This window comes from Heterocephalus glaber, unplaced genomic scaffold (assembly GCF_053883595.1).
Source record: "Heterocephalus glaber isolate CG9 unplaced genomic scaffold, H.glaber_assembly_v1.0 deba00001428, whole genome shotgun sequence".
Lineage (NCBI taxonomy): Eukaryota > Metazoa > Chordata > Mammalia > Rodentia > Bathyergidae > Heterocephalus > Heterocephalus glaber.
Window position 1 is genome coordinate 22,399,603 of NW_028258293.1, and position 27,141 is coordinate 22,426,743.

The 27,141-nt window shown below is 42.7% G+C and overlaps 1 protein-coding gene across 32 annotated transcripts in view; it reads right to left on the minus strand.

Annotated features, from left to right (window-relative positions):
- Window positions 1-27,141, minus strand: part of Ppfibp2 (PPFIB scaffold protein 2) — a 156,735-nt gene that overhangs the window by 22,540 nt on the left and 107,054 nt on the right. For 17 of the 32 annotated variants that reach the window (XM_087211764.1, XM_087211765.1, XM_087211766.1 and 14 more), the window contains 8 exons: window positions 17,152-17,334; window positions 14,177-14,269; window positions 9,137-9,248; window positions 6,684-6,745; window positions 5,534-5,609; window positions 3,790-3,893; window positions 1,988-2,055; window positions 414-471 (listed from right to left, as the gene is read on the minus strand). In XM_087211764.1, coding sequence (XP_087067890.1) covers window positions 414-471; window positions 1,988-2,055; window positions 3,790-3,893; window positions 5,534-5,609; window positions 6,684-6,745; window positions 9,137-9,248; window positions 14,177-14,269; window positions 17,152-17,334 — 756 coding nt within the window. The remainder of the gene's footprint in view (window positions 1-413; window positions 472-1,987; window positions 2,056-3,789; window positions 3,894-5,533; window positions 5,610-6,683; window positions 6,746-9,136; window positions 9,249-14,176; window positions 14,270-17,151; window positions 17,335-27,141) is intronic. The other 15 variants (XM_087211768.1, XM_087211769.1, XM_087211776.1 and 12 more) reach the window with 1 other exon arrangement.

Here is a 27,141-nt window from a genome sequence, read left to right on the forward strand (position 1 = left end):
CCTTTATCCACATTACTTCTTCATTCGGAATTTCTGCAACAATGCCTAGTGCCCTGGGAAGACAGGGCCAATGGTCAAGATCTCTGGTTTGATCTGATGCGTGGCTCTGACTTAACCTTCTCCTGCTCTCCACCATTTTCCAAAACCTGCCAGGATCCGCCAGACTTTAACAAGTCTTTGCCCACCATAAACACACACTCATCAACTCCAGCCAGCATTTTCTGAAGGTCCTGTCTCAAGATTGCCTTGGGCCAGCCTATCTGTTTTTCTAAAAATGTTCATGTAATTCTGCCTCCCCAGCAACTGTGTAAGTGCCTCTCCAAGGCAAGGACCAGGATTCATCTGCATACCCTAGCACTGTGATGGGCCCAGAGAAGTAACTCAGTAATCTTTATGGGTAGGCTATGACTGACCTTATCCTCAGATTCACTTCTCAAGTCTTCTAGACTACAGGAGAGCTTTTTCTGAGCCCTAGACAAACACAAAGTAAAGAAACAGTTACTAGAGAAGGAGGTGCATGCTATCAACATGCAGAGGACAGTCTATGTGCTTAATCAGTGGTCTGTCTTGGGCTTAGAGTAAAAAACAAAAAAATCAACCCTTTCATAGTAGCCAGTATATAAGACAGACTGGCCCACCTTGGGAAGTACCCTGGTCCAACAACATGTTGGTGAGGCCTTTAGATCCCAACAGAAAGTCCTAGACATTGTTCAAAAAGCTAGAGTACGCTTAATTCTGTTGCGTTGATGGAAAGTGACTGCCTCTGGCTTACACAGAAGACCAATGTCTGCAGAGTCAAAGGACAGGAAAAGCATTGATGCTGGCTTGTCTGTGAGGTTAAGATTGATGGAGGAGGAAGGAGTTGGTGTCCTTTCAGAGTGGAGACAAAAATACCAGCCAGCCACAAATCCAGAGCATCACTGCTTAAATCCTCCAGCCCAGCTCTGGATCTGCACACACTGAGCAGTCTGCTCAGAGGAATTTTGTTTTCACAGGGGCTATTTTGCAGATACGGGACCAAAGGGAGAGAAGAGGCACTGCCATCAGTGCTCCCAAGCATAACCTGGTGCTAAGTCTCCTGGGCAGTCATATTTCTTAATCTGTAGAAATAAATAAGCATTTATTTCTATATTAGTTTTTTGTGAGTCTGTTCAGTATGAGTTCCTCATTGTTAATTCCCCAAATGAATTATAAACTAAATTTCTTGTTCTACAAAAGCTAGGACTGGGCAATCATCCTCTCAGATACTGGCATTTTTCAATGGGGTTAAAACCTTGGGAGAACAACTGTTCTCCAGAAATTGGGCTCTGACAGTATAGATTCTAGCACTATCTTGGGGAAGTTTCTGTCATGTTGTAGCCATCTTCCTCAGACACCTTGGCTGGAGCATGTCCATGGTGGTGATGTCTCCATGTCTTCTTCACATGGATCTAAACTTGGAAACACGTTGTAAGGAGTAGGGAGTAGGAGTAGCAATCTAGAAATGGGTTAATTTTAGAGGAACTATCCAGGTAGTAGCCAGTGACCCTATAGGCTGACCCAGTATAAGTGCACTATTACCAAAGCAATTGGACTAACTTCCCAGGGAGAAGAAATGGCCCTCCCTACAATGCCTGGATGGTCAAAGGACTCAATTCATCCCAAGAACATTTCAAAGGGGCAGGTGGAAGTGACAGAAACACATCCTCTCAACTCCAAGAAGCCTCTGGAAGGCATGGATGAGTTGTAGCCACCTCCTCTCTGAGGCTCCAAGACCTCTGGCCAGGTCTTTTATCAGTGACAATGACCTAGAGCTCAGCCTGTGAGGGAAGCCCCTCTGTGGCCAGGAGAGGTAGGCCTGGTTGGTGATGCCCTGACAATGGAAGGTTGGGTGTCCCCAGGGCATGGTGACTATGCTCAGCACATGAGGCCAGTTTTCATCCATTTCAGGAACTCCAAGAAGGACCTGTGAGCACAGAGACACTTGGTAGATGTTCAAGTCTCCTACCTGGTTTCCAGTGATTTCTGTGGCAGAGGAGGAGGCCCCACCTTGGGAGAGCTGCATTTTGGAGGCATCTGCATCAAAAGAAGAAGGGACAATGGAGAGGAAAGTTAATATTTGGGGACAATCCCTTCCTCTTTTTTGGATGATTCCTTTGGGGAGCCATATATTTACCCCTGGGTATAGTCAAGGTAGATACATCAAAGTGGACACCTTGCTCTTTGAAGATGCCAAGAGGGTAGGCATAATAATAACTTGCCTTTCCTTTCTAAACCCCAAAGCTTAGATTAAGTTCTTATTGTAGCAGTAAAATCCTGAAAATGGTATCCCTAGGCTTTTGCCACTCCTGCCCTTTCTGAGCTTGGCTCTCCAGTTTTTCCTTTCATTCTGAGTCACTATACATCCTTTCAAAAGCATTCCCTTTTGACTTAGGTTAACCTGTCAAATTCTGTGGCTGGCAAGGGGAAATGCTTATGATACAGTCACTTAAGAAACATGAGCAATGTCTATTGCTTGCCATCCTATGCCAGGCAAGGGGCAAGCACGCCCCTCAGCTGGAAGGCAGACAATTATGCAAGGATAAAAGCTGCCACTTGTCCTTGTGGCACCGATACCTACAGCACATATGGGAACAGAAGGAAGGGCAGGGCTCCCTCTGGCTCGGGGAGTATTTAGAAGGCCTCAGAGGGGAGGACATGTGAGCTGCATCTTGAGGAGTGAGAATGAGCTCACCATGAAGGCAGAAAGGAAAGAGCACCTCAGGGGCACAAGCATGAGCTAACAGGGGTGTCTTTGGCACTGTACTGACTGCAAAGAGAGTCTCTTTCCCCTGCAGCCCAGAGTCCTTTTATTTACTATGACAAGAACCCCAGCATTATAAGACAGCTGGGTTTTGAGGTCAGGTAGATCTAGGTTGGAGTTCAGGTTCTGCCATCTATTGTGTGACAATACTTGGAGTACATTATTTGGACGCTTTAATCCTCAGATTCATTGCAGTACACTAAGGATTCAATGAAGTACCATCTGGAGTAAACAGGTGACCCAAGTAGAGTACGAATCACAGTGACCACAGAGGTGCTGAGTGAGTCCTGGTTTCTGCTGTTTTGTCACCTCCAGAAATGTGGGGTTCTTCCTCTGACTTAGTAACAGGCTCACTGTGTGATCTTAATTCAAAGGATTAAGCTGGACTCTAAAATCCTTTTCCGTATGACTGTTCTGGAAATTCATGAATCTCCGGGCCCCAAGGCCAAAGTCTGTCTTCTACCTGAGGTCTGTGTTCATGTGTTTGTTTGTTCATTTATATTGAGTCTAAGCACAGAGAGATCCATATGATAGGACCAGATTTTTAAATCAAAGAGAAGGGAGATCTGGGTGCTGACTCCGGAGTTGAAGAGATATCTGTGAAACAGGAATGTATCACTTTAGAAGCTGAAGGTATCTCTTAACACATATTTGCTGAATTCTCTTCATCAGACATTGCAGATTCTAGAGAAATAGTGGTAAACGAAAACAAACACAGTCTTTGGCCTCCATTTACATTCCAGAGAGAAAAGACAAAAGTAAACAAGGGAAAAGTCCTACCCCTCAGTGTTCTAGGGTTTTATCAAGCTGCTGCGAACCAGAACAGAGGCCTGAGCCTCCGCCTCTGCTCCCCTCCCCTCTCCCCTCAAGCTTGAGGGCTGTTCCATGCATGTAATTACTCACAGTGAACATGTGTACTCGACAGGTGCCTGACTAGATCTCCCTCCAGGCTAAGGGCATGCTCTGGGGGCTGCTGCAACCCCACACTGTGCATGGAAATGCAATACCTCTTGTTTTAATAATTCTTCAGGGCCTTTATTTGCAGCGTTCCACTTTCTGAACCTTCCCTCCAGTTCTTCTTCATTGACTGAGAGAGTTCTCTCGGAAGGCTCTAGACGGATTAATGCAGAAGGAGTAGATCATCACTGTTACGGTTTAGATCTAGGATGCCCTGCAAAACCCTCAGAGGTGTTCACTGGTAGGCTTTTGGAAGGCGACTGGATCATGGGGTGCTATGCTCAAGAGTGGATTAATCAACTGATTCACAGCTTACTTGCTGTTAGGAAGTGGGGCTTGGTAGGTCACTAGGGGCGTGAACTGGAAAGGTTTATCTCCCTCTCCAACTCCTCCCTTTGCTCTCTGCTCCCTGGCTATCATGAAGTGAGTAGCTTTTTCTCCCCTGCCAGTCCTCTCACCATACCATTTCCGCCTTGGAGCTGGCTGACCATGGAATGAACCCACTAAAAGTGTGAGCCAAAATAAACCTTTCTTCCTCTAAGCTGTGGGTGTCTGGGGTTGTGTCTCAGCAATAGAAAAGGAACTAAGACAATCGCTGTGTGAATTGCTCAGAAACTTTTAATTGTACCACAAAACCCTATCATCATTTCTCCTTCATTAATATATAAAGGGAAATCAAGAATATGATTTGGAAAATTCTTAAGGCATTTGCACAAGCAAGGGCTGTCATGAAGGTCATTTCAAGATCAAAGTTGATCCCTGGAACAGAGGTGAGGTACCCCCTTGCCTCCAACTGACCTCTTTCTTGGTCATGGGCCATCAGGCCTTGAAAATGCCTTGGCCCACGATCATAAAGAAGACGAGAAAAGAGGGCTGCAACATTTGTGTGAGGGTTTGTAGATGCCGAGGGCAGCGACAAGGCTTTGTTCCTTCTTATGAAGAGGCAACACCTTAGTCAGAATCAGAGGTTCCTAAACACCTTGAAAAATCTTTCTTGAGAAACAGTTCCTTCGGCAGGTAATCAGAGTCCAGATCAATGGCATGTGTGACAAGGCAGGTAGCCTAGCAGTATACCACTGTGCCCAAAAGAACACAGATGCTGCCTACATATATCAGTCTGGGCGGCAAATGGGAAATCCACAGCTTTCTCCGATTAAAAAGGAAAAGTCCTACTCTGGAAAGTTCCAGTGTCTTATCAAGCTGCCCATGACCAGAACACAGGCCTGAGCCATAGACTCTGTTCCCTTCCACTCTCTCCCTCAAGCCCAAGGGCCGTTCCATGGATAGAATTACTCACAGTGAACATGTGTCCTGTCTGCTCGGTATCCCGTGACTTGGCAACCTGGGTACCAGGCAACTCAAGGAAGGCTTCCAGGTGCCCTGTGAGTCTTTCAGGAGCTCTAAATTTCTAAGAGGTAGATGAGCTCTAATCCCCAACAAGGACATGGATTAATTTCTGATCCAGGTTTGACTCCACTCTGTCTCTAAGGAGTATCCTGAGAAGATGTGTAGGAGCCCCTTCAAGGGTGGGAATTCCCAGGGGCAAAGTTGAAGCCTTTATTTTCTTGGTGATCTGGATAGCCTCTAGAAATTCTGAGCTGACTACCACTTGACAAAATTTCTAGAAATCAATAACTGCCAGTTTCCTACATTGGAGGACATTCTAAATGCTCCATTTTTTTTTTAAGTTGATCTTTTCCAAATGGAGATAAAGAATCTGACAGAATTGTCCTGGAACTTAATAAAGAAGATAAAATATTTTTCAGGGAAGATGGTGTGCTTGCCCTTCCTTACCTTGAGTTGCCATAACAATCTCCTTCACCCTTAGGTACTGGTTCAACAGTCCCGTGAGCTCTTCTATCCGACGGTCCTGTCATGGTACGAGAGCAGGTTTAAATTTACACTACATGTGGTACCTCAGCTGATTTCAGTTGGGGGCCCATCTGTATCCTGGGCAAACTGAGAAGAAATTCCAGGTGGAAACACTGGAGCATCCCAAAAGGGAAGAGAGAGTGGGCCCATCCTACAGAGGTGGGGCCCAGACATTTGCCTCAGAGGCAGCTGCAGACGTGACTACCTGAAGACTGGTCAGAAATCACTAACCCACTCTTCAAGGGGCTTACACATTTGCAGAGTATGCACCTCACTGCCCTCTACACTCCTGAAGTAGCCATGACAAAGTCTGCCTCCTGCTTCAGTGTTCCACTCTGTAGCTAAAAATAAGACTAAAACAAGTTGTTGTATTGATCCTAATATCCTCATCTATTCCTTATGAATCTGAGAAACACTGCACAAAAAAAGAAATCCCCGGAGAGGATCAATTCTTTCAAGGATTTAGGAGGCCTGGAATTAGATATACTTGGGTATGAACCCTGGCCCTGCTATCCATTAGTTTCCTGACTCTAGGCAAAAGTAAGTACTTTGAGTCTGTTTCCTCATCTGTAAAATGCAGCCTTAGGATTCTCAGAGATATGTTTATAGTAGCTAAGTGCTTTTTCCTTATCTGTAGTTATCTTATGATTATGCAGGAATTAGATGCCAAAAATATAAGGTGACAGGGTAAAGTGAGTCACCACATGCTTCCATGTGCTTTTATGATGGTTCTGTCATAGAAGTAGATTGGTATGTGGGAGACTGGTTGACTGTTCCTATGTTTTGCTAGAGATCTAAGCAAGAGCTGTGATATTGACAGTAACCACGATGATAGTTTTTCCCCATACCAGCATACAGGCAGAGCTCTAATTTGCCTTTTGGAGATTCCATTTAGGCAAAGTTCCCAAGCATCAAAGTCAAAAACATGTGCTGATGCTGAGTCTCTAGAAGGCAGAACACCTTCTCATACCACTGGCCCGATGGGGATGCCTCCGTCCAGAACAGCAGACAGGCAGGGCCCAGGCAGAGATGTCAACAGGGAAAGGACAGGATTATTTAATGACCATCTTACCTTGTCTTCATTGGCAACAAGCAATGTTTCCATGCCCATTTTCAGACGTTGAATTTCTTGATCTAAAATAATTTAGGCACAGAAAGAATTATTTATATAAATGCCAAGAGCTATGATATGCTAAGATGCCCCACAAGTTCAAACTTGAAGACTTTCATGTGAGCATGGCTCCTTTATTTCTTTGAAGAACTTGGGATGGTGATCAGGCACAGTGTCAGTCTCGTTAAATATGTTTTGGACAGCTACTAAGTGCATGAATCTAGCTTTCTCTTTGTAGACACTTATGGGCAAAATAAAAATGCCATTTACTCAAAAGTGACAAAGAGGAGCCAAAAATCCTTCCCAATCAACATTTGCTAAGAACACACACATTGTTGCTTTATGTCAGCATATCCCTAGGCTGCTGGATGGTTTTAGAAAAAATCATACAGTCTAACCGACTATAAACAGAAGAGAATGTAAAATAAGAGAAAGAAAAAAGTCTATAGCTGAATGGAGGCTGTGGGTTAATTATCTAGTTAAAAAGTTTCATAGTTGGCTTAATTTAAGATGATATATTCATAATTTAAAAATCTTTAGATGCACCAATAAATATATTGGAACAAATATGGTTAAGGGGAAACTCTTATTTCATCATAAGCCTATAGAATTTCCTTTTAGGCCAAGAGGTTGGTGGTGATCTGTGTTAAAAAAAAAAATAAACCTGTGGTTTTTCTCTCACTTTAGACCCACTCGGACTCACTTGACTTTTTCCCAAACTTGTCTGAAGAGCCAAGTGCAAAGCCAATGCTTGAAGAAACTGGAGATCCTTTATGAGACATTTAAGGGTGCAGGAATTGGCATATACCTGAATTTTCCAAGGAAGGACTTGTAACTATTCCTAAACTGGGTACTGCCAAGGAAATAGGAATATCTGTATGAGAAAAGTACAGAAGATAAAGGAACAAAGGTACAGGCATCCTATTTCCTTTGAGATGCTTGTTATATTCAATAAAAATAGAACAGTAAATGTACGGACTTTGTATGAATAGTTATGGGGATTTAGTCTCATGGAAAAGTGGAAGGAATGTAGCTTTCTTTTTTTTAGGCTTCTGATAGCTGCTATCAGCTTGGCAGCTCAGTTTGAGAGGGGTGAGGGGTGTGGAAGGTAAATTCTAAAGATTCTAGATAAAGACAAACCTAAACTCATTGGTCAAAACCCAATTGGGCAGCGAATGACCAAAGGGCCATCTCCAAGAAGTACGTGATAATGGGACTGGGGCAGACCTGGAAGGCCTGGACAGTAGGGAAACATGCAATAGAGGGAGTGGCTGCCTGGGTTGGATGCTATGGTACCGGGAAATCTACTCAGGTTTCGCATATAAGATGGTTCAGAATATCCCAGCCTTCCTAGGTTGGCTGTGGCAGGTAGGTGATGCACTCATTGACCTGAGAGAACACTGATGAAAGGCTGGGGGAAGGAGGAGCATGATAGTCTCTCATTCATTTTTTAAGCTTAAGCCATTGTAGCAGGGATGCATGGCCTTCCTATCCAAGCTCAGACCCACGCTAAGCTGCACTGAGGCTGAGCTGAGACTAAACAGCGGCACCAATGTACAGGGCTGTATGATCACCAGCAGCCGGCGGGCAAGTGGAGAAGTTGGAAGGTGTGCGATCATTCTGCATACATGACATAGCCATAAATATAAAATGTTCATTAATAAGAATATTTATATTTGAAGATCTAGCCTCTATTTGCAACCCACAAGTCTTGAACCCTTTAAGGATCACTCATTATCCTTTAACTTATTCAACAACTATTTCATAGGAGGCTATCATGGGCTGTATATGGTGCTGGGCTCTTAAATAAATCTGTCTCAGAGTGGGGATGGCCCAAGACCTCATAAAATATAACACTGTTAAGTTATAGGAAGTGCTAGGAAGGATGCTGAGTTAGAGAATAACAGGACTAGGGGGATCTACCTGAGGTAGGGCAGCCAAGAAAGGCCTTTTTGAGAAATTACCTTTAAGTTGAGATCTAAAGGGTGAGAAAGAAATGGTTTGCATCTGTAACTTCAGGGCCTTGTACAAATGCCAGGTAGGGTAAATTGCTAAGCTTCCTCTTTGGTGATAACCTAGAAATAAGGCTTTTCAATCAATGAAAGTCAAGTATTTCCTACATTCTTGGTAAAAGCTCCAGAAGAGGTATCAATAACATAAAGCTTCAATTAACCCTTAGCAGTCAGAGCTGAGTGTTCTGGATAAGGGAGAAGTCCATGGCATGATTCTACACAATAAAGCTGCATTTTATAGGCTCCCACATGCACACGCACACACGTCCATTTACTTGGACATGCTCACACACACAGATGCATGTACATGCACATTAGCACACCGACATACACACGAACGCATACTTAAGAGTGAACCCAGGGCCCAGGACAACTGCATTCTGTCACAGTCACCCCAGTCACCTCTGTCTGTGTGGTCACTGTGGAGAGCTGCAGTCCGAGAGAGCTGGCTGTGCAGACGCTCAATCTCTGCATCTTTCAGGGCCACTTGCTCTTGCAGCTGGGCTACCTCAGCCTGAAAAAGCAACAGAGAACCCCACCAGGTTAAAGAGACCACCAAACCATGATGAAATGCCTGCTGTCAGAGCCCAAAGTCCACTGCCCACTGGGCCCAAAGACACATGAGGAGTTAGGGGCAGAGGTAAGAGGAGTTAGAGGGGCTCGTTGCCCTCCTCACAGGATGGAACTTTGCTGAAGGAATTTACTTTTCCTGGCCATTAACCTGCTCCTTCCCCTGCCTCCTCCTACCTGATCAGGTCTTTCTCTCCCTGCTCTGTGAGGCTCAGGTACCACTGAGGCCCAAGGAGCTGGGAATGTGTGCCATGGGAAGACTCCATCCTTGGTGCAGAGGTGACTATTCTAGTTTTGCATGTGGTCTTCCTTCTCTCAAGATACTCATGCCACAGCACTTAAAGATACTCTGCTGTAACAAATGCATGCAGCTTCATCTTTTCACCCCACAAAGGAAACAGAGTGGAAATCAAGTCACTACTTTGGATAGGGTGAGCCCAGGGCTCCCTCTCTTTGTGCACAGCCAATGCCTCTACTCAACCTCAAGGCACATGTGCACATTTGGCCACATCTATACAAATACAATTCAGGTGTGCTTAGCACATACACCTTTGCAATAAAACAAAATAAAATATATACATACCACATAATACAACACCACACAGTGCACACAGACTTGTCTAACACACATGGGCAGCTGCCCTGGGTGGTTCCCATGTCTCCACTCTGCAGAGCAAGTTAAACTTCACATACAGCAGTATGTGTGGTTGTCCATGCTTTCTCATATTCATGACACAATCAAAATTATGCCAAACACATCCCAAGTGGCACCTTCACTTTGGAGTCAAAACCTCTGGATTTTCCCATGTGCTCGTTTTGATGACCTTGGACAAGCAAGTGAAACTTTCTGACTCTTAGCTCATTTATAAAATGGAAATTTAGTACCAATTTCATGGACTGCAGTAAGGATTAAGTAATGTAATCGTGATGAGCAATTTAGTCTAATACTTAGTATATGTTAAATGCTCAATAAATGCTACTACTATTGCTTTTCTCATCCTACTCCTTCCCTTATGAATAATCCAATTAAGTCTCCAAGCATCAAACAGATAAGAAAGAGATTAGAACTGACTCCCAAGCAATGGAACATACAGAAAATTCTTGGTCACCCTTCTTCACGCAGCAGCCCCTTATCAGTCCCAACTCTGGTCCTTAGAGTATAGATATCCTTTCCCACAGAGGCCCAAGTTAATCTTAGAACAACTTCAAGTAACCAAAGGAACATTGGTTATCTTGGCTCTCCACTGCCTGATAAGCCTTGCTTTTGGATTCAGCACACTGACCCAAGCATCCACCCTGCATCAAGCCCATGCTCACTGCTTTCTTACAGCAAATCTCACTAAATCCTCGCAGAAAGCCATGGGAAGAAGAAATTCCCCTGTAAGTTCCTGGGAAGAAACCGAAGTGGCACAAGTTTCAGTGTCAAAGACAGATCTATTTGGTGAGCAGGCCAGGATGCAAACCCAGCCTAACTGCTCCACTGCAGACCTCCACCAACCCAGGCTGCTGCTTCTGAGTTAAAAGGACAAACAAGGGCCACTCCTATGAGGCTTGGGGTCCCTGCCCTCCTCCTCAAAGGTTTCTGAACAAACCTTCCCTAACATCTTGATGGGTCAGAGATGGCCTTACAAAGGAAAGAGGCATGATAAGGGGTAGGGAGGGCTTCCTTACTGCAAAGTTCACTATGGGACACTCCCTTACCCACAGAGGCAGAGTCACATGCGGCCATGCCAAACTGCCTACTGAGACACACAGTCATGGAGCAACTTCTCATCACTCACTCAGGGCTGAGGTAGCCCTGGGTTTACAGATAATGGTGAGCAGCCTCTGAAAAGCTTAGCTTTGTAATACTCAACCTTAATGCCTTCCATGTCGACAAGGGCCAGACTACTCTACAAAAATAATCTCTTAACCTTCATTGCATATCTTCTTGTTCAGTTCTCCCTTTCTTTGCAGACAAGGTGAGTGCTGGCCTGTGTTAGGAGCCCAATGCTTATCTGTTGGTCCACAGTAGGATTTCAGTGATGTGGGCCTGTGGAGGCAGAGCCCAGCACCTGGCACTCTGAGGTCTCTTCTACCTGAGGCCTGCCCCTGGGTGAGGTCATCTGTGTATGTACTATGTACCCTACAGACCAAGTTACTCAGCCCAACCTCCTTAGATCCCATGTTCACAAACTACGGGCACTCTGTTATCCTCAGAGTGGTACCTGTCCTCACAGGTAGGGAGGACAACAGGAGTCCAGAAGGCCTCTTCCTGACTATCAGAGCCGTCTGTGCTCCTGCCACTGCTGCATTTGCCATGGAAGAGCTATGTTACAGGAGGTCGGAGATAGCCAGGCAGGCAGGCAGGCAGATGGACAGAAGACAGATGGGGATAGGGGCTCTGGGCCCGCAAGTGCATTAAACCCGGGGACCATAGTCTATGGCTGCTGCACTCAAAGAGGAAGCCTCTTTAGGGACTGAGAAGGCTAAAGCAGAAAACTGGAGAACTTCCACAAAAGGGCAGGATTTCCCTATGGGGAATCAGGCTGGTGCAAAAGACTCAAATCTGAACCTCCCTTGGGTACTCTGAGTCCCTTCTTCCTTACCAGAAAATCAAAAAATAAAATACACCCCACTGGGTTATTTTATGAATTAAGTGAGCAAAGTGTACAAAGGGCTCAGTACCTCTGGGAAGCAGGAGGTCCTCCACACCCAGTAATTATTAAATGACCCTTAGCATCTACATGCCAAAGCACAACACTTGGGCAATTTAAAAACTGCTCGGTTTTATGACCGAGGGTGGTGTATACAACTTCAAAGGTTTCATCAGACAGCTCTCACTGGAGTAAAACAGCAAGGGGGAAAGTTTTGAGCTACAGGACAAAACAAAACAAAAAATGTTCCTAGCACAGGTAAGCATGAAGCACAGCATATACAAGGCTGCCCCAGGTAACAGCAGGCACAGGGCACAGACGCTCGCTTTGCTCAGGTTCGTCCCGACTGGCTATGCCACCTGGGAGAGTACTGCGCCTCGCTGTGCCTCAGTTTCGCCATCTGTAGAATAGTTCAGCAAGCTATTTTATACTTATACATTACAAGACTATATAGACACGAACATTAGGGTCAGCATTTTCTATTAATAATATAATTTTAGATGAAAAAGCATAATATAAAATTGTATGTAAATTATTAGCACCAGAAATTGAGAGGCCCAGAAAGAAAGAAAGAAAGAAAGAAAGAAAGAAAGAAAGAAAAAAGGAAGGAAGGTAGAAAGAAAGAAAGAAAGATGGAAAGAAAGAAAGAAGGAAAGAAAGAAAGAAAATATTAATTAACAATGGCAACTCCTGGGTGGTCTGGGTGTTTTTGATTCTTCAATTTTTTATGGTTTGGAAATTCCCTGTAATGAGGTTATTTTCATAATAATTTACAATTAACTTGTAGACAAAAATTGCAAACTATAATTTAAGAACATCCTAGCAAAAAAATACTAAGAAAAACTCAATAAGAAACAAAAATGAAACTGCCTACAGGGTCCATGTGTTAACACTGTGGGTGTCGTAGCAGAAACCCGAGGGAAAGGCAGGTGTGTGTCCTCAGCAAGGGCAGCGTGCCTGGGCTCCTTCCACGGAGAATGGGCTCCTGGCTTACTGAGAGCTTCCCTCTCTCTCCCCTCACCAAAATTTTATATATCTACATGTATGTAAAATTATACCTGCCTGCCCCTTTCTCTAACATCTGTGTCCTCTGTGGGCTATGCCTGTTTCATACCCACAGGTGAGGTAAGGGAGTGGGAAGAACAGAGATGCTGAAAAGAGATGGTTTCTTCCCTTTAGATGCAGACAAGGCAGTGGGAAGCAGGCTAACTAGGAGCATCTCTCCATGCTGAAGGTGCAGGGACCCCAGAAGAGGGGGTTGGTTATTTTGGAAGGCTTCACAGAAGATGTGACAGACAATATATATATATACACACACATATATATGAAATATAATCTTTGTGCATCTTCATAGGGTACAGCTTAAGTATGGTAACTCAGTACATGTATACAATGTGCAATGATCAAATCAGGGCAATAAGCACTTTCATCTCTCAAACATTCATAATTTCTATGTGTCAGGAGCTCTTGTTCTCTCCTAGTTATTTTTAAAGAGATCACTGTAGACAACACATTCCTTTAAAAACTAAAAGTAGCCTAACTGTATTTTCATGTGAAATTTCCCCAATGTTTAAATGACAGCTAATTTAACATTTTTGAATACAATATGTAGGGCAAAAAAAAAAATTGGTGGCTGAATTTATTCCACTAGTTTTATTATCTGCATTTCAACTAGGAAGAAATTTATTTCACAAGACTTTATTCTTGGCATCCTTTACATAGCAAGCTCCTGAGTTTAACAGAAATATGATTTGATCGAAAAAAACAAAGTATGTATCATTTTAGGAATGCATTCATTTCTAATTATAAAGTATCACCCAATAGGATGCTGCTACTCATCTGCCATAGGGCTCATCACTCATGGGCTGTCATGAGCTTGCTCACTGGCTCACTCACTTTCTCACTCATTCACTGCCCTTCTACATCAGGTACATGCTATCTGATGCAGCGAGAGGAAGGAGACTCAGTTACTGCAGTTCTGTAGCTCACATCTCCAGGCTCTGCATAAGGAGCCTTCTTAGATCCAATCTGTCAGTTGCACAATCTGGGCACTGTTATATGTTTAAAGGATGTTTAAACAACTTACTTGTATTAGTTCAGTTAGTAGGTGGTGGAGCTGGAATTCAACACAGTGGAGTTGATTTGCATTTTCAAACTCAGGTTGCTGCAAATCAAGTTTGAATCCACTCACAGAACCTCCACATGCCCTCCCGTGAGCATCACAACCACCTTTTACCTTGGTGGCCTTCAGCTTCCACTCATACTGATTCCGTTCATTTTCCAACTCTTCCACTTTGATTTTGAGGTGTTTCAGCTCTTGGAGTAACTCCTAGAGGGAAAAGGGAGAAAGACAAAGTGGTGATGATTGAAGAACTTGCCCTGGGTTTCCACACCTGGTTAAACTCATGCAGAAATGCCAGGGGCAGCAGCAACCGCAGTGGACTCCAAAAGCAGCTTTGATCTTCAAACATGGTCTGTGTTTCATGAAAAGCTGTGTGCACATTTAAAAACAATAGAAGTTCCAGGCATATGAGAGAGAAAATTGTTCTTTTCTTTTGCTAACCTGTTCTGCTTGTCCCTTTCTCTGACATCTGTGTCCTCTGTGGGCTATGCCTGTTTCATACCCACAGGTAAGGTAAGGGAGTGGGAAGAACAGAGATGCTGAAAATAGGTGGTTTCTTCCCTTTAGATGCAGACAAGGCAGTGGGAATCAGGCTAACTAGGAGCATCTCTCCAAGCCAAAGGTGTAGGGACCCCAGAAGAGGGGGTTGGTTATTTTGGAAGGCTTCACAGAAGATGTGACAGCCAGCAGGACAGACATGAAACACTCACGAACAAATGCTAGATGTCGGCATGGGCATCCCAGTTCAGAGGGCTGGGTTAAATAAAGAAAGAAGGTCTGCAGAAGCATACAGGTGACAGTGAAGCTAAGGGGCAGAATGGGAGACGTTCTGTTGGGCTGGAGCAGAAGAGGGTGTTGGCACATAGTGGAAGATAAGGCTGGAAAGTTAAGATGGGGCTCTCCTATGGAGGATTTTAGATGAGAATATACAAAGTTCTGAGTCAGTTTTTTCAATAGCAGGGAGGCAGTGAAGGTTGGCAAGTGGGGAAGAGAGGCTTAAACAACTTGCTTGTATGGGTCTTTGCTTTTTAAAGTACCTACTAAGAAAATATTATTAAGCCCCGTCATCTTGAATAAAAATGTCCTTTAATGGAAACTTGGTCCTGCTGCCTAATTCCTAGCAGAAGAATTGGCATGAAAGTCATTATTCCCATAGGCTTTCTGAACACAAACTCGTACAACAAAACCTCTTACTTACCATGTCCACATGGATGCTACACAGGCATCTCAGGACTGTCGGGTCCCAAATGGAATTCTTCATCCCCACCTCCCACCCCAGTCATCTCTGCCTCACTAAATGAAACATCCATCTGATGTTCTGTGCCAGAAACCCAGGAGCCATCCTTGATATTTCTTTCTCCTCCTACCTTTATATACATACTAACTTTCAAAGCCTTATCAATTCCACCTCCAAAAAAATAGCTGGTACATTTCATTTCTCTCCTACTGTAGCACCATGTCTCTGGTCTAGCAATGGGAGCTGGGGCCCTGACAGTCTCTTCACTGAACTGTACCTCTATTGCTTGTCCCTCCTGAATACAATGACCTTGACAACATCAGGCAAACAATAGGATTAAGACACAAATCTGATCATGGTGTTCCCCTGCTCCTCAAAGCTCATAAACTTTAACACATGACTGGGTCAGTCTGACTTATTCTAGCCCCCTGCCTGCCTCTTGTATTACTCTTCTTTCCCAGTGAAGCTCTGGTCACATAGGATAGTTTTTAGTTTCTCTTCAGTCTTCCCAAACATTATTCCCTCTTCTGAAATTGTCTACCAAGTTAACTCCTGCCCATCATTTAGGCCTCCCTGAGCAAAGCTATCCTAACTTCCACACAGTACTAGGTCCCTCTGCTGCACTCCCTTGTTGCACCCCATGTGTCTCCTTCATAGTCTGCAAATACTTATTTGCATAATCACTAATGGCTCATTTTCTACCTATGCTGTAATCCCCTTAAGGTGCCTGCCAGCCTCTCTGATCATTCAGCAGTTGCTGGCACATAGTAAGTATATATTATTTGTTGATGAATGAATATCTGAAATTTGAGTCATTATTTAACTAACCTGCAATTCTTTACATTCTGAGCCAAACCATCTTAAAGTGACATTGCTTATACTAGAATTTGGTAGGGTAATTTATTAAGATTGCCTTCTACTTGAAGTGTGCATTTGTTGATGCCTGTTTAAAAAATAAATCTTCAAAGTTAAGGCCACTGCATCTATGATCTGCATCATTGCACTTCAAGGCCTTGGTCACCTGTTTTTACTTGTAGCAGATTGAGAATCATTTTCTAGGAACATGGCTGGCCCTGCCTGAAGGGCTCTAACACATAGCAGTTGGGGGTTCTGTTATGCTATGCCTTAGCAGGGCTACTCGGTTTGTCCTGATATGGCACCAGGCCCACTGACAGCAGAAATGGGAAAGTGTAGGTTACTGCAGCCCAAGCAGTTTGCATGATGAGGACACAGAATGCGCTCTCCAGGCTCTTGTGACTGCATTGGCGCATGGCCCAGAGGTCGTGAAATCATCCTAATGTGATTATGAGGAGGATTTATGTGGGGGAAATTCTGAGGATGGCTTAATTGTTGACAGCAAATGAAAACTTGTGCCCTACTTTCTCACTGGGGTAAACTTCTTTAAACATAAACCTAAAAAGACTCTTTTTTTATGACGCTATATTTTTTCTTTAAAAAAAAAATCACATGGAATGAAGCTTCACCTAATCCCCCAGCCCAGTAGGAGGAATAAGTATCTGGATCATATGTCTAGCAAGCAAATCCTGAGACCTCCCTGTGCACAGATGCCTCATTGATGGAAGCATCTGACACACCTTGCTCCTGGTCCTGAGGCAGATGGGTGCCACCACCTCGCAGAGGGCTTGGCTCACCTGCTTAGATCCTGTGTAGTGAAGGTCCCAGAGGTCAGCCCACATCCCAGGAGGATCCAGCGAATCCCAGCTCTGCCCCAAGGTGTTACCAGTTCCATGCTAAGCCACCACACTCTGCTCCAGTTAGGACAAATCCCAGCCCTCCACCAGTGAGCTTCCCCACACACACATGCTCTGATATACTTAAGTGTGGTTCCTACAGGTGACCCCTCCCAAGGGGCACAGTCCTGGCTGCAGAGCTGAGGGTCAGCTGCACTGTCACTGTCTGCCACCTCATTGGGGTGGTCCCTATTGAGCACCAGGCGCTCTTGAATCTGCCTGTGGATGTCCAGCTGCAGCCTACACATCTGTTCCTGCAGCTCACTGATCACATTCAGAACCGACTGTGGGAAGGAAGAGAAAGGAGAGAAAAGCATTCAAGGTCAGTCAGCTGGCAGGTGCAGAACTCCCTGAGAAGGAGGGAAGGAGGGAGAAGAAAAGGCAGTTGGCAGAGGAGGGGACCAGCTACTCTCTGCAAAGGAACCAAAAGATGGAGTATTCTTCCCAAGACCTGTCCCATGCATGGGCCTGTCTTGCAGTTTGAACAAACCCTTGACAACTTTTTTGTGTCATCCTAAATGGCCATCTTGCATGTCAACATTGGAAGTTCAGAGTCCAGAACATCTCATCATCCACACAGAAGTGACAACAGAGACAGGTATTGCAGAGTCACACAGAGATTTACACCCCTCTTCACAACATGTCCATGCTACACATGCCAACTTCCCCATCCCTATACTCAAACATGTCAACACTCATGTACAGGTAGCATATACGGCACACACCACACTTATACGTGATCCTAAACTTATCCAGGTGTCCTTAGGTCTTTTGTAGTATTCTGCCTATATTTCCCCATCTTGTCCATGAGACTATCCCAAGCAGTGTTTTTGCAACACCTCGTTGAAGTATTTTACCTGTTTACTGCTATAAGACACATTGCAGCCAAACTAATGAGGCAGTCAATGGGATGAACTCCTAGTGGACATGGATCATGATCTTGTCTTCCATTTTCTGCAAACCATCAGAAGGTTTGTCTCAAACACCATAGACCAAGTTTTAGAGAACCCATGTAACTTTTTTTGCCATCTTGAAAATTAAGGAGGTCTGCACACGCCCTACCAAGGTCTCGAGACACGCGGAACATGCTGAATAAGCCCATGCCTGGGCAGCAATCCACTGGACACCCGCCCACCCTGCTCCTCTGTACAGCCACCTGGTTCCACACTACAAAGACGGAGAGGACACTAGACCACCAGACCATGGTAGTGAGTCCTGATGCTCCTGGCCCAGAGGTAGGGGCTTCTGAGCCGCCGTCCCACTGCTCCTGGTCCAGAGGAAGTGGCTTCCCACCCACCATCCCTCCCGCTGCTCCGAGCCCAGAGGAAAGGGCTTCTGGGCCATCATCACTACCGCTGGCCCTGGACCCTGGCCCACCTCTCCTAGCTCAGAGGAGGTAATCCGTGCAGGTGCCAAGAGCCGCCCCACCCCGCCCAGTCAAAATGAGAAAACACATAAATAAGTCTCAAAACCAGACTTCCAGATCACCTACAGCAACCCCAAAGGGAAATGAGATGGAACACTCTGATATTCAACCCCCTGGACCCACTGAACTGGCAACAAAAGGGGATCTGGAAAAAATGAAATCAGAAATAATTTCTCAGATAACAGGAGAAATTGTGCTCCTAGTGCAAGACATGATTAATAAATCTAGAGAGGAGCTCAGGAACATGATGGAATCCCAACATAGGAAACAAATGGAATCCATAATACAGATGCAAATAGATTTCCAGGACATGAAAAACTCCATTGAAAGTCTACACAGCAGAATGAGCCAATGTGAGGACAGAATTTCAGATATAGAAGATAAGATTGCAATTAGTGACCAGGAAAAGAAAAATTGCTTCAAAATTATAAGGGAACATGAGAAATCCATCCAGCAGCTGCTAGATGATGCAAAGAAGAATAACATAAGACTGATTGGAGTCAATGAAGAAACAGGAGAGAGTGCAGATGACATAAAAAATCTCTTCACAGAAAGAATGGCAGAAAACTTCCCAAGCAGGGGAAAGAGCTTGACATACAGATAAGTGAGGCATATAGGACTCCAAATAGCCTTGATCAAAAAAAAATCTACACATAGGCATATAAGTGTTAAGATTCCAGAAACTCAACAGAAGAACAAAGCTCTACAAGCAGTGAGAGAAAACAAACAAATCACATACAAAGGAAAGCCCATCAGAATCACAGCAGACTTCTCAACACAAACCATCAAGGCAAGAAGAGCTTGGAGTGACACATTCCAAGCCCTAAAAGAAAACAGCCTCCAACCCAGATTGATGTACCCTACAAAACTATCTTTAAAAATGGATGGAGAAATAAGATACTTTCATGACAAAGAGCACCTTAGGAACTTCGTGAATACCAAACCAGCACTCCAAAGAATTTCACACAATATCCTAGGGACAGATACTGAGGATCACAACCTCAGGAAGCAAAGCAGAATGAACACATCTGGCATGACAAGAAATTAAATGTAAAGGGGGAGAACCCAACAAAAAGAAAAAGTTATGGCAATGACAAATCAATACATTTCAGTTATAACCATCAATGTTAATGGTCTCAATTCACCAATCAAAAGAAATAGACTGGCAGAATGGGTCAAGAAGCAAAATCCAACAATATGCTACATACAAGAAACTCACTTAATTCAAAAGGAATCTCATAGACTGAAAGTTAAAGGATGGAAAACAATACTCCATGAAATGGGAACCTGAAAAAAAGCAGGAGTAGCTATCCTCTTGGCAGATCAAGTAGCTTTCAAATCAACACTGATTAAGAGAGACAAAGAAGGACACTGCATCCTTGTAAAGGGAAGAATCCAAGAGGAAGAGATGACAATCATAAATATTTATGCACCAAACACTAGTGCACCCAACTATATAAAACAAATACTAACAGACATGAAAAGTCATATATGCACTAATACAATTGTAGTGGGGGACCTCAACACCCCACTGTCACAAATAGATAGATCAATTAGACAAAAAATAAGTAATGAAATACTAGAACTCAATCGAACTCTTGAACAAATGAACTTAACAGATGTTTGCAGAGTCTTCCACCCCACAAAATCAGAATACACATTCTTCTCAGCTGCACATGGGTCATTCTCAAAAATAGACCCCATACTCACACATAGAACATGTTTAAGTAAGTGCAAAGGAATTGAAGTTATCCCCTGTATATTATCAGACCATAGTCCGATGAAATTGGAGATCGATAGCACAAGAAACTAAAAAAATTTCATAAACACATGGAAATTGAACAACACACTTCTGAATAACCAATGGGTCACAGAGGAAATTAAAGAAGAAATCAGACAGTTCCTTCAATTAAATGACAATGACAATACAACATATCAGAATCTGTGGGACACAATGAAAGTAGCCTTACGAGGGAAATTCATAGCAGTGAATATGCATATTAGGAAAACAGAATGAGCCCAATTAAACAACCTGATGCTGAACCTCAAGCTTCTAGAAAAAGAAGAGCAGGACAACCCCAAAGCTCATACAAGGGAGGAAATTATAAAGATCAGAGGAGAAATCAATGCAATGGAGACTAAGAGAACAATACAAAAAAAAATCAATGAAGCCAAGAGTTGGTTCTTTGAAAGAATCAACAAAATTGACAAACCCTTAGCCAACTTTATCAGAAAAAGGAAAGAAAAGGCCCTAATCCATGCAATTAGGAATAAAAAGGGTGAAATTACAACAGACCCAGCAGAAATCCAGAGGATCATCAATACCTACTTCCAGAACCTATATGCCAATAAGATGGACAACACAGAAGAAATGGACAGATTCCTGATACATATGAATTACCAAAGTTGAATGAAGAAGACCTAAAAATTCTGAACAACCCAATATCAACCAATGAAATTGAAAATGTAATTAAAAACTTAACAACTAAGAAAAGCCTGGGCCCTGATGGCTTCACTGCTGAATTCTACAAGACATTTAGAGAGGAACTGCTGCCACTACTGTTTAAACTCTTCACTGAAATTGAAAGGAAAGCAATACTCCCAAATTCATTCCTGGAAGCAAGCATCACCTTGATCCCCAAAGCAGAGAAAGACCCAACCGAAAAAGAGAACTATAGGCCAATCTCACTAATGAACATAGATGCAAAAATCCTTAATACGATAATGGCAAACAGAATGCAGAAGATCATCAAGAAGATCATACACCCTGATCAAGTGGGATTCATCCCAGGGATGCAGGGATGGTTCAATATACACAAATCAATCAATGTAATACACTATATCAATAGAACCAAGGACAAAAACCATATGATTATCTCCATAGATGCAGAAAGAGCATTTGACAAAATCCAACATGCATTTATGATAAAAACCCTACAAAAAATTGGAATAGATGCTCTCTACCTCAAACTGATAGAAGCCATCTATGAAAAACCAACAGCCAGTATCATACTAAATGGTCAAAAACTGAAATCCTTCAGACTAAAATCAAGAACAAGACAAGGATGTCCACTATCACCACTCTTGTTCAATATAGTTCTGGAAACATTAGCCACAGCAATTAGACAAGAGAAAGAATTAAAAGGAATAAAGATAGGAAATGAAGAAGTGAAATTGTCATTATTTGCAGATGACATGATACTCTCTATAGAAGACCCCAAGAACTCCACCAAAAGTCTTCTAGACTTAATAACTAAATTCAGTCAAGTAGCTGGTTACAAGGTCAACACACAAAAATCAATAGCTTTCCTCTACACCAATGACAGACTCACTGAGAGAGAAATAGGGCAAATAATTCCTTTCACAGTAGCATCCAAAAAACTGAAATACCTAGGAATCATCCTAACGAAAGAAATCAAAGGCCTCTTCTCTGAAAATTATGGCACTCTGAAAAGAGAGATTGAAGATGATATCAGAAAATGGACAGACATCCCCTGCTCCTGGGTAGGAAGGATTAATAGAGTGAAAATGGCCATACTTCCAAAACTGCTATATAGATTTAATGCAATTCCAATTGAGATCCCAGCAGCATACTTCATGGACCTTGAGAAAACAATCCAAAAATTCATTTGGAACAAGAAGAGACCCAGAATAGCAAAAGCAATTCTAGGGAACAGAGACATGGCAGGGGGTATCACAATCCCCAACCTGCAACTATACTACAAAGCTACTGTGATAAAAACAGCATGGTACTGGCAAAGAAACAGACTTGAGGACCAGTGGAACAGATTAGAAGATGCAGAAACAATGCCAGACACACTCAGCCATCTCATCTTTGACAAAGGAGCCAAACACTCTCACTGGAGGAAAGATAGCCTCTTTAATAAATGGTGCTGGAAAAATTGGGCTTCAACTTGCCAAAGATTAAAACTAGACCTATATCTCTCACCATGCACTAAACTAAAATCAAAATGGATTAAAGATCTAAATATTAAAATAGAAACTCTGAACCAGTTGGAACAGAGGTTAGGTAGAACTCTTGAAGACATCAGTGTAGGAAAAGATTTTATGAACAAAATCTCAGTTGCCTGTGAACTAGCACAAACAATCAACAAGTGAGATCCCTTCTCATTAAAAGGCTTCTGCACAGCAAGAGAAACCACCAGCAGTGTGAAGAGACAACCCACAATGTGGGAACAAATCTTCACCTGCTCTTCCTCAGACAAAGGTCTACTATCTCGAATCTATAAAGAACTTAAAAAGATCAGACCTCCCAAATTTAAAGACCCAATCCGAAAATGGGCATCTGAAATGAACAGATATTTCTCAGACAAAGAAATAGAAATAGCAAATAAATACATGAAAAAATGTTCAACATCACTGGTCATTCGAGAGATGCAAATGACAAAAACGCTGAGATTCCACTTCACTCCAGAAAGAATGGCTGCTATCCTGAAATCAACCAATAACAAATGCTAGCGGGGCTATGGGGAAAGAGGAACCCTGCTCCACTGCTGGTGGGAGTGTAGACTGGTGTAAGCCCTGCGGACATCAGTATGGAGACACCTCAAAGAACTAAGACTGGAAGTCCCATTTGACCCCATTATTCCACTGCTGGGGATCTTCCCCAAAGAATTAAAAGAATCATACCACAGTGATATATGTGCACCCATGTTCATAGCAGCACAGTTTGTGATAGGTAAAACTTGGAAACAGCCCAAATGCCCATCAACTGGAGACTGGACAAAGAAAATGTGGTTTTTTAATAAAATGGAGTACTACTCAGCCATAAAAGTGAGAAATTAGAGACATTTATAGCTAAGTGGATGCACATTGAGGCAATACTCTTAAGTGAAATAAATAGGACACACATGTGTAAGTACTGAATAGTTTCTCTGGTGTGAGAAACTGAAAGTGTAAATAAGGACTAAATGTATAATAGGTAATGTGAAATAGGAAGAAAAGGGGCAAAGCGGAAGGAAGTGGGAGGGCTAGGGGAAAGGATAGAAGGGAATGGGATTCATATGAGAAAATGGAAAAACAGGAACAAGATCTTTGTAAATAGGGAGGACTGGAGGGGTTGAAGGGAGGGCTGGGCAAGGGTGAAAAATAAGAACAAAGAGAGTATGTAAAGGTGCAAATTTCCAATGATGAATGTCATTATATTGTATGCCTTAAATGTACCAATGATTAGAATGAATAATCGATAATGTAAAATGGGAAGAAAAGGTCCAAAGGGGTGGGGATAGTGGGAGCGGCAGGGGAAAGGAAAGAAGGGAAAGGAAAAATGCTGAGAAATGGACAAAATGGAAATAAAGTCTTTGTAAATAGGGAAGGGTGGAGGGGGTGAAGGGAGGGCTAGGAATAGGGAAAAAATAAGAACCAAGATGCATCATGTAAAGGTACAATTCCCAATGAGAAATGTAATTGTGTTGTATACCTACAATGTACCAATAAAAGAATTTAATAAAGAAAAGAAAATTAAGAAGCAAATGGTTTGTTTCCAGTTATCTAGAAACTCATTTGATTTGTCTGATTTCTTAAAATTCACACACAGCATGCAGTTTTTGGACTGCTGTCCTAAGTTCTTTTACTTGTCAGACTTATTGGAACAATCAAGTCTATTCTTTCTTTGATCTTATTAAGAATATACTTTTTTTAAAAAGGCTTTCTGTTGTTCTCAGCATTGTGCTTGGTTTGGAGTTTTCCATTTTCAATAATGGTCATGCAGGTGCACTTTTATTTGTTTTTAGTAAATGTCCTTCCTATCTTTTGTACAAGTCACTTTAGAATTTAGTTTCTCTCAAAGTACTATGGCATTATTTGTGAGATGACACAATCAGAGATATATTATTTCTCAGCAGTTCAATATTATTGAGCTGTCTTCTCTTCTACAGTTCTCCAGCCCCTTTATTTCTAAACTTTCAAAGTACACATCTATCTACGCCTAGTTTTTCCCCCTCATTCAATTTCATGAACTCCAAATAGGAATGGCCACTTACTCTCAAAACACCTACCACTTCTATTTCATAAACTAGTTTCTACCCTTTGCTTCAAAAGTGGATCTATAATGGTGGTTTCCCCAATTTTGTTTTCTATTCTCTAAGTAGTCTAAAAGCAAGTGAGAAAAATATACAAGCAAACTTTCAAATACTTCGGTATTCAATTGGAGATTTTTAGGAGTTATACAAATAGTTGCTGTTCCACTTTCTCCATTACTGCCTCTTCTCTCTTTCCATCAGTGCATCAGCAATGTGTATCAGCAATGCACCCGTTTTCCTCCCCCTGCTCAATGTGACCACGTGGTATACCCCACACGACTGGGCCCCTCTCCCTTTGTTCCGTCTAACCACATGTTGTGTTTTCTGGTATATGTCTATCCTCAGGCTTGGCATTTTCATTCAGCTTCCTAACTTTTTTAAAAATTCTCAGTGCTGGCCCATCTCCTCTCTTACCAGGTCTGTTTTTCTCTCATGGGCTGACATTGTTTCACTCTTAGGTCCTACATCATGAAATCTAGATGACATCTTTGAAGCTGCCCTGCTTTGCCAATCATCAGAGTTCTTTTTTAGGGTTCTTTTCTAAGTGAAACTACTGGGCACCTCCCATAATCATAGTCTTTCCTACCCCATTCCTACCTGTTAAACTTGTTCACAATTATCCTTAGTTCTTAATTCTCTTCTTCCTTCATGCCCAGTTTAATACTGTCCTGGCACTCTTAAACACAACACTGTTGGTGGGAATATAAACTCTACTCTCTATAGAGTGCAATTTGGACCTATGTCAAAATTTCAAGTGCATGTACCTTTGATCCACCAGTTCCACTTCAAGAACCTCATACAGGTGTAAGATTATCCACTGAACACTATTCATAATAGTAAAAACTTGAAAATAACTTAAATAGCCATCAAAAGAGAACTGGTTAAATATATTAGGACATAGTGGAAAATATGCAGACATAAATGTGATGTTTTTGTTATTGTTGTTTCCAGTACTTGGTATGAAAAGAACTCTAAGACTGCTGTATTAAAAAAAAAAGGTATAGAATAGCATGCATTTGAGGAAAAGTGTGTCTGGAAATATAAAACAAACTTACTGCTGGCTGGAGGACAAATATAGAAGAACTTTTACTATATATCCCTGTAACAGAGTATGTCTCCTCCAGCTACTTAAGCTGGAGTCCTTTCCTATCTTCTCTCTTATTTTCCAATTAAAGTTTTTAATATATAAATTTCTGCCTTAGCTTTAATTTCCATTCCTACTAAAGCAAGGACCCACATTAGGCAGCAACAGATTTTGGCAGCCAACATGGCACTGTTTCAGCCTGCTCCAAAATTTGCCCCAACCCTGACACTGTGGACCTGTGAGTCTTTAGCAGGAAAGCTGGCTGTACAATCTGCCTTTTAAACCCTTTTCTTTCCCCTCTTCTCCTGACCCCTCCCTGTTAAACTTCCTTGGTACACCAGGGAATCATTTGGACTTTTAGTAACTGGGAACTGTAGCGCCCAGATGGTCATTCTGGTTAATTATTGTTTCATCTCAGTTGTTGGTTTTGAAGGGTGTTAGCTCTTTTCCTGAAATACCCCTTCATTTTTATACCCTTGATCCTTTTGAATTATTGATTTTTGAAGTGTAGGAATATATTACCTATATTAATTTTTTAAAGTAAACTAATAAAATATAAATGAGAATAATAAAACTCTCCTCATCAGGCTAGCCCATCTCTGAGCAAACACAATGTTCCCAGCCTGCACTATGTTCCCAAGTCCATCATTCTGGTAGCTCAAGCTCAGAAATCAGAATCCCTTCCTTCCAAGGTCTAGACCACAGGAAGAAAGAAGCAATGTCAGCACCACCATCTGGATTGTAAGACTTTCTGTGTTCTGCCAGGAAATCCTAGAGATTCTGTCAAGTTCTTTTCCTAATCATGTAAATCCCTTAACAACTGGGACAATTCCGTTTCCTACCACATCCGAGGTCCCTGCTCCCCTCTCAACAGGCTGCTCTGGCAACTGTCAGAATCCATTAGGTCTCACAGTGGGATCCAGCTGCAGGCACCCTGGACCTCTAGTCCATAGGGAAGGCAGACTCTCTTCTCTGAGATGCTTCTCATCAACATGCCTTTGATCTGGGGTGCCACAAAGATGTGTTCCCTTGTCTCTGGATCTTGCTTTCATGTTCCATCAACCTAACTCTCATATTTACTTTCCAAGTCAATTACTCTTCAGCAGTCCTGATTTTCAGGAGTAAATCTAATTGAGTCAATCTTGGGTACCCAGAACTACTGCAAAAGGCTGATGAGAGAAGGCAAACTGGAAACCAACATCCCATGTGGGCCACACCAACCAACTCCTGATCAATGCTGGCCATCAAGAAACCTGTACTTTCAAGCCCTCTGAACTTACAGCGTGATCGCCAGTAATCATTTCCACAGCTCACAACAGGCACCGGGACACTGGCTTATGGTGTGATCAGAACCAGAGCAGAAGGAGCAGTCTGCAGTGCTCTTGTTAACAGCAGCCTCATTTCACTGAAGCATAAAATGGCATTTGAGGATGAAGCCTGAGCTATGCTGAAGTTTATTTCAGATCCAGTTACAAAAAAAACGAAGTCCTGCTTTTTCCAAACCACAAGCAATCAGCCCTTCGGCTAACTACATTCCCTG